Consider the following 12,316-nt stretch of genomic DNA (forward strand, 5'->3'; position numbering starts at 1 on the left):
CTGGGTTAGAATATGCAGTGTTTCCATGTTATTTTAGTGCTGGTGAATCTCCTGTGGCCTTGTTCACAATGAGACCCATGTGTTTTATACCACCAGGCAGTGTTTTAACAGCTCATCCACAAAGTCTGTTGAGAAAGTGGAACTGTACTTGTTAGTCTGTATCTTTGGGGCCGCCACGTTTTAATTGGTGAAGGTAAACACAGCCTGGGGGCACTCAGATTTACATAGAATTCACATGGCAGAAATGGGCCAGAGGCCTAACCATTCTGTGTCAGTGTTTATACTCCACTTGTGCCTCCTCTTGTCCATTTTCATAACTCTAAAAGTCTAACCCTCTATTCCCTGCTCCATCATATGCTTATCTAGCTTCCCCTTGACAACATCTATATTATTCATTTCATCTACCCCTTTTGGTATCGTGTTCCACATTCTCACCATTCGGTGTAAAGAAGTTTCTCCTGAATTCCTTAGCGGATTCCTTGGTGACTATCTTAGTGATGGCCTTGAGTTTTGCTCTTCCCCACAAGTGGAAACAATCTCTCTGTCTACTCTGTTAAAACCTTCCGTAATTTTAATGAGTTCTACCCTTCAGCTTTCAAGAGTCCCTCTCTGTGGGGGGTGGGGGGGTTTAATTGTTGTAAGCAAATGCAACAACAGATTGCATTTATGTAGCACTTTAACACAGTAAAACATCCCAAGGTGCTTCACAGGAATGTTATCAAACAAAATTTGACACTGAGCCAGGTAAGGAGATGTTAGGGCAGATGACCAAAAGCTTGGTCAAAGAGGTAGGTTTTAAGGAGTGTCTTTAAAGGAGTAAAGAGAGGTGGAGAGGTGTAGGGAGGGGATTCCAGAGTTCAGGCCTTGGCAGCTGAAGGCACATTCGCGAATGATGGAGCGATTGGGATCGAGGATGCTCAAGAGGCCAGAACTAGAGAGCGGAGAGATCTTGGAGGGTTGTGGGGCTGGAGGAGATTACAGAGATGGGGAGGGATGAGGTCATGGAGGCATTTGAAAACCAGGATAAGAATTTTAATATCGAGACATTGCTTAACCGGGAGCTAGTGTGGGTCAGCGAGCACAGGGGTGATGTTGACATGATTTAGTGCAAGTTAAGACATGGGCAGCAGAGTTTTGGATGACCTCAAGTTTACGGAGAATAGAATGTGTGAGACCAGCTAGGAGTGCGTTAGTATAATCAAGACTAGAGGTAATGGAGACATGAATGAGGGATTAGCAGCGGATGAGCTAAGGCAGGGATGGAGTTGGGCAATGTTATGAAGGTGGAAGTAGGCAGTCTTCGTGATGGCGCGGATATTTGGCCAGAAGCTCATTTGTAGTGGGGGACCGAAGAGAATGCTTCCATATTCCCGATATTTAATTGGAGGAAATTTCTGCTCATCCAATACTGGATGTCAGACAAGCAATCTGAAAATATGCAGACAGTGGAGGAGTTGAGAGGGAGCACTGGATACTGTCAGTGTACATGTAAAAACTGACATTGTGATGTCACCGAGCGGCAGCATGTAGATTCTTGGGGAACACCAGAGGTAACGTGTGGGAATGGAAAGAGAATAAGTCGGTTTGCAGGAGAAAAGAAGCCGGGGGTTATCTTTGCATTCCAGGATGATCCTGGAATAGTAAGTGGTTTTAGCAGACAAGAGCAAGACCTGATAATGCTTTATTTGGTGCAGCCAGATCTGGCAGTGGATGGCTAAATCAGTTGTCTGCCATATCCTTTCAAGTTTGTGTCCCTTGAACTTAAGGGGATAGGGATGAGAGCCGTACCAGGGGAACGGCCAGGGTAAGAGAGTAATGGTTTTATTGGGGACTAGGGCATCAAAGGTAGAGGTGAGGGTGCAGTTGAGTAAATCAGTAGCTGTACAAATGTTGCAGTGAATGGAGGGTCGAAGGCTAGACAGTTGGGGTTTTTATAATGCATTGGTCTAGTTTTTGTTTCAGGGGCAGAAACAGAAGGAGGTAGAGGAATGTGGCTGGACAGTGATACAAGGAAGTAATCAGAGATGGCCTTTATCTATAATCGATACGATAGGACTAGCAAAACCACATGAGATGCCAAGGTCACGGGGGTGGCTGTGAATATGTGTTGGGGAGTTTACATGGAGGGAGAGATTTAGGGAGGATAAGAGGGCAGGGAACTCCGAGGAGTGGCAACATGATGAGTTGAGATGGAGATTGAAATCACCAAGGATGAGAAGTTGTTCAGTGCAGAGGCTGAGGGAGGAAAGCAGTGAAGATATCTGTGAAAATTGTTGTTATACTTGGGAGTGTGGTAGAGAAATGCTGATTTTGAGTGAGAGGGTGGAAGAAGGTGAGATACTCAGGAGCAGGGACCAAGGTGTCATTTGGTGATGAGCATCACACTGCCACCACGACGGTCTTGACGGTGGAAGATACAGCCAGGTGGGGAGGCTTCATGAAGGGGAAAGGCATTATCACCTCTCAGCCAGGTTTCCATTAAGGCCATGATGTTGATCCAATCATCCACAATAAGTTTGCGGATGCCAAGGGCCTCTGTTCACAATGGACATTCTGGGGGGAGATGCATGGAGGGCAGTGAGAGCTGAGCTGTTGGCAGAGTCCACAGGGTCAGCAGTGGGAGGGGTGAAGTAAACAGAAAATGCTGGAACTACTCAGCGGGTTAGGCAGCATCTATGGAGAGAGAAACTGAGGTAATGTTTCAGGTCGATGACCTAATTTGTTCAGATTTCCAGCATACACAGATTTGTACTGTTTGTACTGGGAGGGGTGAGTTGGACAGGAAGCAGATTGGCAAGATTAGCCCCCTGTGGGCACCCTGGGCAGGAAGGTTGATGAGAGTGAGATGGGGCAATTGGAGTTGCTGCCCATAATGAGCCAGTGCCAAGTGCTTCGATGAGCCCATTGGAGGATGCCAAGAGAGGCACAGAGGGACTTTACTGAGAAAAGGTCAAGCCTGGGACAGTGGCAGGAGAGTAGGAAGGTCAAAGTGTACTGAAGGATTGGGGGTAGGGAATTGGGAAGGCAGACTACCAGGGAAGGGAGAAATGAAAGGAGACATAATAACAGGAGAGAGGATTCTAGAAAGAGTGAAGAGAAGAAGCAAAAAAAAAGACAATGGGAATAGAAGTGATGTACTTGGAGCAGCAGCCAAAATACACATGTGAATAGACACAAGGAAAGCTCCAGTTACATAGACCTGGTTACATAGTAATTATTAGGATATGTGTATCCTGGTGGTTAATGGGTAATAGGAGACAATGAGAGGGAGGTCAGAGGTAGGATAAAGTTGACCTAATTTGGGTGAAGTTGGTATGAAGCATTGACGTACTGTGTTTAAGTTCAGAGATGGCTGTAGTGGGTGAGTGAAGTCTAGAAACTGTTTGAGGATAGAGTATCAGAGGACACGTTGATGGAGGTATTTCCGTGGGAATAAGATCCAGGAGGTCGACAGAATCGATCACTGGACAGAAAAATGGTGGCCAAGTTGGAGGTCGCCAAAAAAAGTCCCAAAGCAGCAGATGTTCTGCTTTGGCCCAGGACTGTGAATCTCTCAGCCTGGAACCATTTGTAGCTCAAGCTGAAAAACCAGAGTAGGCTAACCAGAGGTTCAGCAGGGAACAGGAGCGGTGGGGGAAGGGTTGTAAACTGATCAAAGTTACTTCAAAATTTAAGCAACAGAGCAGGATCTCAGAGACTCACCAGCTGACTCTGGTCTAGTCTGCTGTAATCCAGTGCAGAGGTTTACTCTTTGAATATAGCCTGAGGTCAGTCAGAGTTTAATTGCCGTTGGGTGAGGGAAATTTACAGAATGGCATGTGCTTGTAAAGTTCTGACTGCAGGCCAGAATAAAAACAGAATGAAGTGTCTGGCTTCGCTGCTTTGGACACTTGGAGTGTGATGTGTGAAGTATGTGGAAGCTTGCAAGACTTCTATTTATAGTTATTACTTGATGGTAAACAGTCTCCCACTGTGCGCCCCCCCCCCCCCCCCGCCTCCAAAACAAGTTATTTCCCGTAATTAAGGTACCTTGGACCAATTTTAACAGTGACCGGACCCTTGGGCAGGTGGGTGATCTCTTTGAAAGGGCAGCATGAAGGCAGCCTGGGTTGGGGGGTGTGGGTATAGCCTCGTAGTCCTTCCGTCCGCCCCGTATGTCTCATAGAATGAGGTTCGGGTTGCAGATCAGCTGATTGGCTTGGGGAGTGAGTTCAGATTATGGCCTTCCCTCTTTCCTCTCCGTCACAGTCACCATATAAATCATCATTGTGTATATTTGGGATTTTAATGTCTGATTCCAGCATATTCCATCACAGGCCGTTCCATCGTAGGAATTGACCTAGGTTGGCGTGCCTTATAAACTTCTGTTTTTTAACGCTGCTCCAAATAGTGGAATGTAGTTCTTGCCAACATAGAAGTTCCAACACCAGATGGAGGCCATTCAGCCCATCATGTCTATTCTCATGCTAGTTCCACATTACCCTGCCCTCTCCCCATACCCTTTGATATCTTTTTACAAGTGTTGATCGAATTAGTTGCTGTGACTGGCTGGCTGACTGAGTCTCATTAGTCTCTCTGGGAGAAAACAATATTCTAATCTCCACTTTTATGTTTCGACTGCTAATCATAAATTTATACCATCAAGTTACTGATTTCATCATTCACTATTTACTCTCCCAAAGTCTTTCCAAATTCTGATCAGGCTGGTCTGATCCCCAGTTAACTGTCTTGCTCAGGCCTAGTTTTTCATCAGAACCACACGAGCCATTGGAGGCCAGATACAATCAAATCAAATGATACAGCACAGAAGGAGGCCATTTGGCCCATCATGCCTTAGCTAGCTCTTTGAAAGAGCTATACGTTAGTCTGACTCCCCTGCTCATTCGCCATTGTCCTGCTCATTTTTCCTTTTGAAGCATTTATCCAATTCCCTTTTCAAATTTACTATTGAATTTTCTTCCACCACCCTTTCATGTTATCTACGGATTACCATATAAAAAAAAATCAGGTCTCCTCCTCTCGCCTCTGGCTCTTTTGCCAGTTCTCTGAAATCGGAGTCCCCCGGTTACTGACCTTCCTGCCAGTGGAAATAGCTTCTCCCCATTTATACAATCAAAACCCTTCATAGTTTTGAACACCTCTATTACATCTCTGACAATCGTGCCAGCAGCTGATTTAACTTTGGTTGTGAGGGAAATATTGCACAATGTGTGGGGGGAGGTGTCTGCCAAGAGGCAGAGAGGTGCTGATGTGCGTGTGTCTCGCAGCAGTGGGAAACTGGTATGGTGGACTGGGAGTGTTCCATTAAAGGGGCAGGTCAGGCAGAGGAGTCAACCTGTTTAGCAAGTCCAGGCCCAGTGAGGGACCTTCATTTAAAGCAGGCACTGATTCTGGCACCACTCAGTGGTGCAGTATATGGTGCAGTTTGGCTGGATAACCTTGCTCAGAATATAATTTGAAACATTTATCATCCTTTTTGGGAGTAATCACTTTTATAGCTAGAGGAAAGCTAGGTGATGGCGAATGGGCCATCATTTTACACCAGCCCTAATTGCCCCACTTTATTTTCCTTTAAAGTCAGTTGTAAAACAGGTTGTTGTTTGGCGATCACTTGATTTTTGTTGGGTGGTGATAGTTACAGTTACCCTCTTTGAATGATGAACCTCTGACACATAGTGGGACAGTGTCTTCTGTCTTGATTTCTACAGGTTTTTTTTTTAAACAGCTGTAGTTAAGATTGATAATTATTCTCTCCAATAATGGAGTCAGATTTTAGATTTAGATTTAGAGATACAGCACTGAAACAGGCCCTTCGGCCCACTGAATCTGTGCCGACCATTAACCACCCATTTATACTAATCCTACACTAATCCCATATTCCTACCACATCCTCACCTGTCCCTATATTCCCACCACATCCTCACCTGTCCCTATATTCCCCTACCACCTACTTATACTAGGGGCAATTTATAATGGCCAATTTACCTATCAATCTGCAAGTCTTTTGGCTGTGGGAGGAAACCGGAGCACCCGGAGGAAACCCACGCGGTCACGGGGAGAACTTGCAAACTCCACACAGGCAGTACCCAGAATTGAACCCGGGTCCCTGGAGCTGTGAGGCTGCGGTGCTAACCACTGCGCCACTGTGCCGCTCTTTCGCTAGAGGAATCTATTAGAAGGAGCAGAATCCTGTCGGTGGGGCAACCTAAAGAGAAAGCATCAATTTCCAGACCCTAACTCTGCACTCACAGGCTGTGGTGAGAGAATTGGTGCTAATATGGTGGAGCTCCCTGTGGCATAGATTGGGTTGCTAGCTATCACTCCTAGTAAAAAGCATTCAAATCATCCCATCTTGACCAGGCTGGACAGTTTCATTCAAAAGTTTGCAGCTTGCCTGGTCTGTAAGAAACTTGGGAGGTGGTGGGTGGGGTCATTGGGTTAAGTTGGTTGTCTTGAAGTCAAATGGTAAAGCAGTTCTGTTGAGGTGTGAAAAAGGCGGATGATTCGTAATCGCCCGGCTTTGTGCTGTCGCCAAAGACCAATTCCAACCTCGCTGTTGTGAAAGTATATTCTGTAATGATCCTTTATGAACCGATTTGTAGTTTTAAGTTTTGTACTGTATTTGTATTGGGCTTTTTTGCTTCTGTTTATTATTTATCCTGCAAATAAATCCAGCCCAGTGATTTAGCCTGATATTCTTTACTTTCGTCCCAGTGAGTAGCGTGCTGGGTGAGAAAGCGATGAATAAAGATGCATGGTCGATTTATTCTTGGGATACAGATGTCACTGACAAGGCCAGCATTTATTGCCTATCCCTAAATGCCCTTGAAGGTAGTGGTGAGCCGCCCTCTTGACCCACTGCACTCCATGTGGATTATTACTTTTCATTGGGTTTGTAGATCAGTATGTCGACTAGGAAATGGGCTATTTTAGAGTTACTATTGTGAAATATGGAAAGGTTAATAACCTTTTTGCAAATAGGGCTATAGGGAAGAGTAATCATAATATAATTTTGTATTGAGTTCGTAAGTAATTTAGTTCAGTCAGAAACTAGTGCCTTAAATCTGAGCTATGCAAACTACGTAGGTATGAGGTGTGAATTGGCTAAGGTAGATTGGGACAGCTAAATTACGTATTTATCATTTAATGGCAAACATTTATAGAATTCATTCATAATTTGTAACAAATATATATTTCCTTTAGGAAAAGTGGTCCAACCATGGCTAACGAGACAACAAAGATAGCAACTGGAACTTTTTGCATGATGGACAGGAGCCATCCACCGACTGAAAAATCGGTGGCGATTCTGCCTCCGTCCGGATTTTATGGTCCCCAGGACCTTAATTGGTCTTGGGTGGGACTTTCACCAATCCGGAGGACACCCCCCCCCCCCCCCCCCCCCCCCCCGAGGCCGTCAGAAAGCCGCCTACTTTTGTCAGTCGGCTTTTCTCAGGCCTGGACCGCCCGCCTGCCAACAGTAAAATCCCTGAGGCGGTGGGCGGAGACCCTTAAGTAGCCATTAATTGGCCACATAAGAGCCTTGACTGGCCTGGGGTCGACAGGCTGTTTCCTGCCGCCCCGCGTAAAATTGCGGTGGAGACTGGAGCGGGTCTGGAAGAGCCCCCCCCGAGCCTCCCACTCCATTTTAAGGCCCCTCCCCACCACCAGCCTGCTCTTTTTGGGGGTTGGGGTGTAAAGTTTAGGCCAATGTTAGATTAAAGGAAGAGGCTTATAATGTTGCTAAAAAGAGTAGCAAGCCTGAAGGAGAATTTTAGAATTCAGCAACGAATGAACATGAAATTGATAGATAAAATGACTGAGTTAACTAGCAAGAGAAACAGATTCTATAGCTATGTAAATAGAAAGAAATTAGTGAAAATAAATGTGGGCCCCTTTAGAGAGACAGATTGGTGAAATTATAATGGGGGATAAGGAAATGGCAGAAACATTGTCTTTTTTATACTTTGTTCTCTATATTTGTCTTCATGATGGGCACAAAAACATTCCAGAAATAATGAGGAACCAAGGGTCTAGTCTGAATGAGGAACTTGAAGAACATAGTATTGGTAAAGTAATAGTACGAGAGAAATTAATGAGACTAAGTGGTGACAAATCTCCTGGACCTGACCACCTGCATCCTAGGGTTTTAAGAGGTAACTGCAGAGATAGTTGATACATTGGCTTTGATCTTCCAAAATTCCCTAGATTCTCGAACAGTTCCCATGGATTGGAAGTAGTAAACATAACCCCAATACGCTAGAAAGGAGGCAGCAAGAAAATGGGGCTAGTTCTCCTAACATCAGTAAGAAAAAGAAGGACTTGCGCCTTTCACAACCACCAGACATCTCAATATCTCAAAGCACTTTGCAGCCAATGAAGTACTTTTGGAAGTGTTGTCACTGCTGTAATGCAGTAGTAGGGAAAATACTAGAATCTATTATTATTAGGGATGTGATAACAGAGCGCTTAGAAAATTATACACAGTCAACATGGATTTATGAAAGGGAAATTGCATTTGACAAATCTGTTCGTTTTTGGAAGATGGATAAGGGGGAACCAGTGAATGTGAAGTATTTGGAATTTCAAAAAGCACTCGACAAGTGGCTTTTACAAAATTAGGACTCATCAGATTGGGGTTAATAGATTAGCAAGGATTAAGGATTGATTAACAGACAGCATAGAGTGTGGGAATAAGCGGGACAATTTTTGGTTAGCAGACTGTGGGATACCACAAGTTGAGTGCTTGAAGCTCAGCAATTTACAATCTATATGAATGACTTCAATAAGAGACCTAGTGTAATGTATCCATGTTTGTTGACAATGCAAAGATAGATAGGTAGTAATGTAAGCTGTGAGGAGGATGCAAAGAGGCTGCAAAGGGATACAGAGAGGCTCAGTGAGTGGGTAAGAACATAGCAGATGGAATATAATGTGGGAAAATGCAAAGTTATCAACTTTGGTAGGAAGAATAAAAAAAGATCTTTTTTGAATGGAGAGTGACTGAATACCACATTTCCTAGAGGGACCTGGATGTCCTTGCACATGAATCTCAAAGTTACCGTGCCGATAGAGCAAGCACTTAGGGAGGCAAATGTTAGCTTTTTTTTTTACAAAGGGACTGAAGTATAAGAGTGAAGATGTCCTCACTACATTTATATAGGGTCTTGGTAATACTGCACATGGAGTACTGTGTACAGTTTTGGTCTCGTTACCTGAGGAAGGGTATACTTGCCTTAGAGGGAGTTCAGTAGATTGGTTTCTGGGACAAGGGGATTGTCCTATGAGGAGAGATTAAATAGACTACACCTATATTTCCTAAAGTTTAAAAAAATGAGAGTTGATTTTCTTGAAATTGAAGATATATAAAATTCTCCTGGTTGGAGCATCTAGAATATGGGGTCAGAAGCTCAGAATAAGGGGGTGATCATTTAGAACTAGGATGAGGAGAAATTTCTTCACTCAAAGGGTTGTGAATTTTTGGGATTTTGTGGTTGCTCCGTTATTGAGTACGTTCAAAAAAGAGATCGATAGATCTTTGCGCACGAAGAGAATCGAGGGATGTGAGGATAATGCAGGAAGGTGCAGTCAAAATAGAAGATCTTGTTGATTGGCAGAGCAGGCTCAAAGAGCCAAAGGGTCTACTCCATCTATGTTTATATATTATTGATACAACTGAGTGGCTTGCTAGGCTATTTCAGAGGGCATGTAAGAGTCAATCACATTGCTGTGGGTCTGGAGTCACATGTAGGCCAGACCAGGTAAGGATGGCAGATTTCCTTCCCTAAAGGACATGAATGAACATGTTGGTGGGGGAGGAATTCTCTACAGCCTATTTCAAATGTGTTCTCACTAATTTCTATTTATGATCTCTGGTTCAGTTGTCTTTTAGGCTGTCACGCCAATGCAGTACTCAGAGTTCTGCACTGTCAGAGGTTTTGGCTGTCGGATGAGACATTGATGTGAGGCATGTCTGCCCTCTTGGGTGGCTATATAAAACCTCATGGCACGATCTGACCATAATCCCGGCGGACAGTGCGGTGCTAATGGAGGTACTTCTGCACTGATGTCAGCTAACTCCCCAGTCATTGTGGCTGTGCATTCCCAGTGAGCTATTGCAGGGAGCTGTGTCTGCCGATCGTTTTAGTTCTGCCGATGAGTGGGGATGAAAGCATCCTCCTGACTGAGTGCTCACTCTTCTTGCTTCTCTTTGAACAGGTTTGGCTGTTGGTCTTGGAATCGGAGCTTTGGCAGAAGTTGCCAAAAAGAGCTGGAGGCCTGAAGAGCGCGAGGGTAAGTGAAAGCAAGTTTAATGTGTTCCGGCCTGATGAGGAACTTGCGGTCTGGGACCATCACGTTGTCCTGTTCATGTTGTCACTTGTGACTGAAAAACCTTACTGGGTTGGCAGAGCATGATGGCAGGGGGTGGGACTTGCAGGCAGAGGCTGTTGCCACTGGTTGGGAAACAACAACAGCATTTATATAGTGCCTTTAGTGCAGTAAAACATCCCAAGGTGCTTCACAGGAACATTCTCAAACAAAATTTGTCACTGAGTCACCAAAGGAGATATTAGGTCAGATGACCAAAAGCTTCGTTAAATCATGGGTTTTATTGAGTGTCTTAAAGGACGAAGTCAGGCAGAGTGCTAGAGAGGTGTAGGGAGGGTAATCCAGAGCTTAGGGCCTAGGCAGCTGAAGGCACAGCCACCAATGGTGGAGTGATTAAAATCAGGAATGCACACGAGGCCAGAATTGAAGGAGCTCCGATATCGGAGGGTTGTGGGGCTGGAGGAGATTAGGGATAGGGAATGGCGAGGACATGGAGGGATTTAAAAACAAGGATGAGAATTTTAAAATCGGGGTGTTGCGTGACCGGGAGCCAATGTAGATCAGCGAACACAGGATGATAGGGGAGTGGGACTTGGGGCGAGTTAGGACACAGGCAGCAGAGTTTTGGATAAGCTCAAGTTCAGAGGGTAGAATGTGGGAGGCCAGCAAGGAGTGTGTTGGAATAGTCAAGTCTCGAGGTAAGGAAGGAGCACAGAGCTGGAATTATCACTGAAAATGAATGGGCAAGTCAGAAACAATTTTTCTCAATTATTGAAACCGAGAGTGCTTCATCACCAGTGGCCATTAAGGTAGACAGTGTAACAATTTAAAAGGAAATGGGACAAGTATATGATAAAGGATATAGCGGTGGGGGAGGACAGGGATTTGCGGTTACGGAGTGTACAGTACCAGTTCAGAAGCTAGAACACGCACTGTCTGACTGGCCACCTCTGCCATAATTTTACCATTCCATGATTTACAGGAGGGCCCCCCGGAGTGTGTCGGTATTTGCAGGAGGGGCCCCCCGGAGTGTGTCGGTATTTGCAGGAGGGGCCCCCCGGAGTGTGTCGGTATTTGCAGGAGGGGCCCCCCGGAGTGTGTCGGTATTTGCAGGAGGGGCCCCCCGGAGTGTGTCGGTATTTGCAGGAGGGGCCCCCCGGAGTGTGTCGGTATTTGCAGGAGGGGCCCCCCGGAGTGTGTCGGTATTTGCAGGAGGGGCCCCCCGGAGTGTGTCGGTATTTGCAGGAGGGGCCCCCCGGAGTGTGTCGGTATTTCAAGCTATGCAATTGGACTCAATTGGACAATTGGCCTCCTTCTGTGCTGTTTTATGTGCCCATTTTACCAGGAGTGGTTTGCAGGTATCTTTTTTTTTATTCATTCACGGGATGTGGGTGTCGCTGGCCAGGCCAGCATTTATTGCCCATCCCCAATTGTCCGTGAGAAGGTGGTGGTGAGCCGCCTTCTTGAACCGCTGCAGTCCATTTGGGGTAGGTACACCCACTGTGCTGTTAGGAAGGAAGTTCCAGGATTTTGACCCAGTGACTGTGAAGGAATGGCGATATAGTTCCAAGTCAGGGTGGTGTGTGACTTGGAGGGGAACTTGCAGGTGATGGTGTTCCCATGTATTTGTTGCCCTTGTCCTTCTAGTTGGTAGAGGTCGTGGGTTTGGAAGATGCTGTCTAAGGAGCCTTGGTGAGTTGCTGCAGTGCATCTTGTAGATGGTACACACTACTGCCACTGTGCATTGGTAGAAGTCTTGTAGACCTGGTTAACACGTGGCTGCACCAGAATTATTGCCTTACGATGAGTGATTTTAAACTAAATACTGTGTTTTGGTGCCTTGGTTTCAGGGATGATCTCGAGGTTTTATTTTAATACTCCTCATGTTCCAGCTGTTTATAAGGGCGGGCTCACTGATTCAGTCACCGTTATCATCAGTCATGCTCCCTTTCAATAGCAGGGGATTCTGGCAGACCTACTGAGTGGTTTC

At 45.4% G+C, this 12,316-nt stretch overlaps 1 protein-coding gene across 2 annotated transcripts in view; it reads left to right on the top strand.

Moving 5' to 3' along the window:
* The window catches only part of coq8aa (coenzyme Q8A, genome duplicate a), a 92,498-nt gene that overhangs the window by 21,404 nt on the left and 58,778 nt on the right, over window positions 1–12,316 (top strand). For both annotated transcript variants that reach the window (XM_068027934.1, XM_068027933.1), the window contains exon 5: window positions 10,216–10,290. In XM_068027934.1, coding sequence (XP_067884035.1) covers window positions 10,216–10,290 — 75 coding nt within the window. The remainder of the gene's footprint in view (window positions 1–10,215; window positions 10,291–12,316) is intronic.

Source organism: Heterodontus francisci, chromosome 3, assembly GCF_036365525.1.
Source record: "Heterodontus francisci isolate sHetFra1 chromosome 3, sHetFra1.hap1, whole genome shotgun sequence".
NCBI classification, from domain to species: Eukaryota; Metazoa; Chordata; class Chondrichthyes; order Heterodontiformes; family Heterodontidae; genus Heterodontus; species Heterodontus francisci.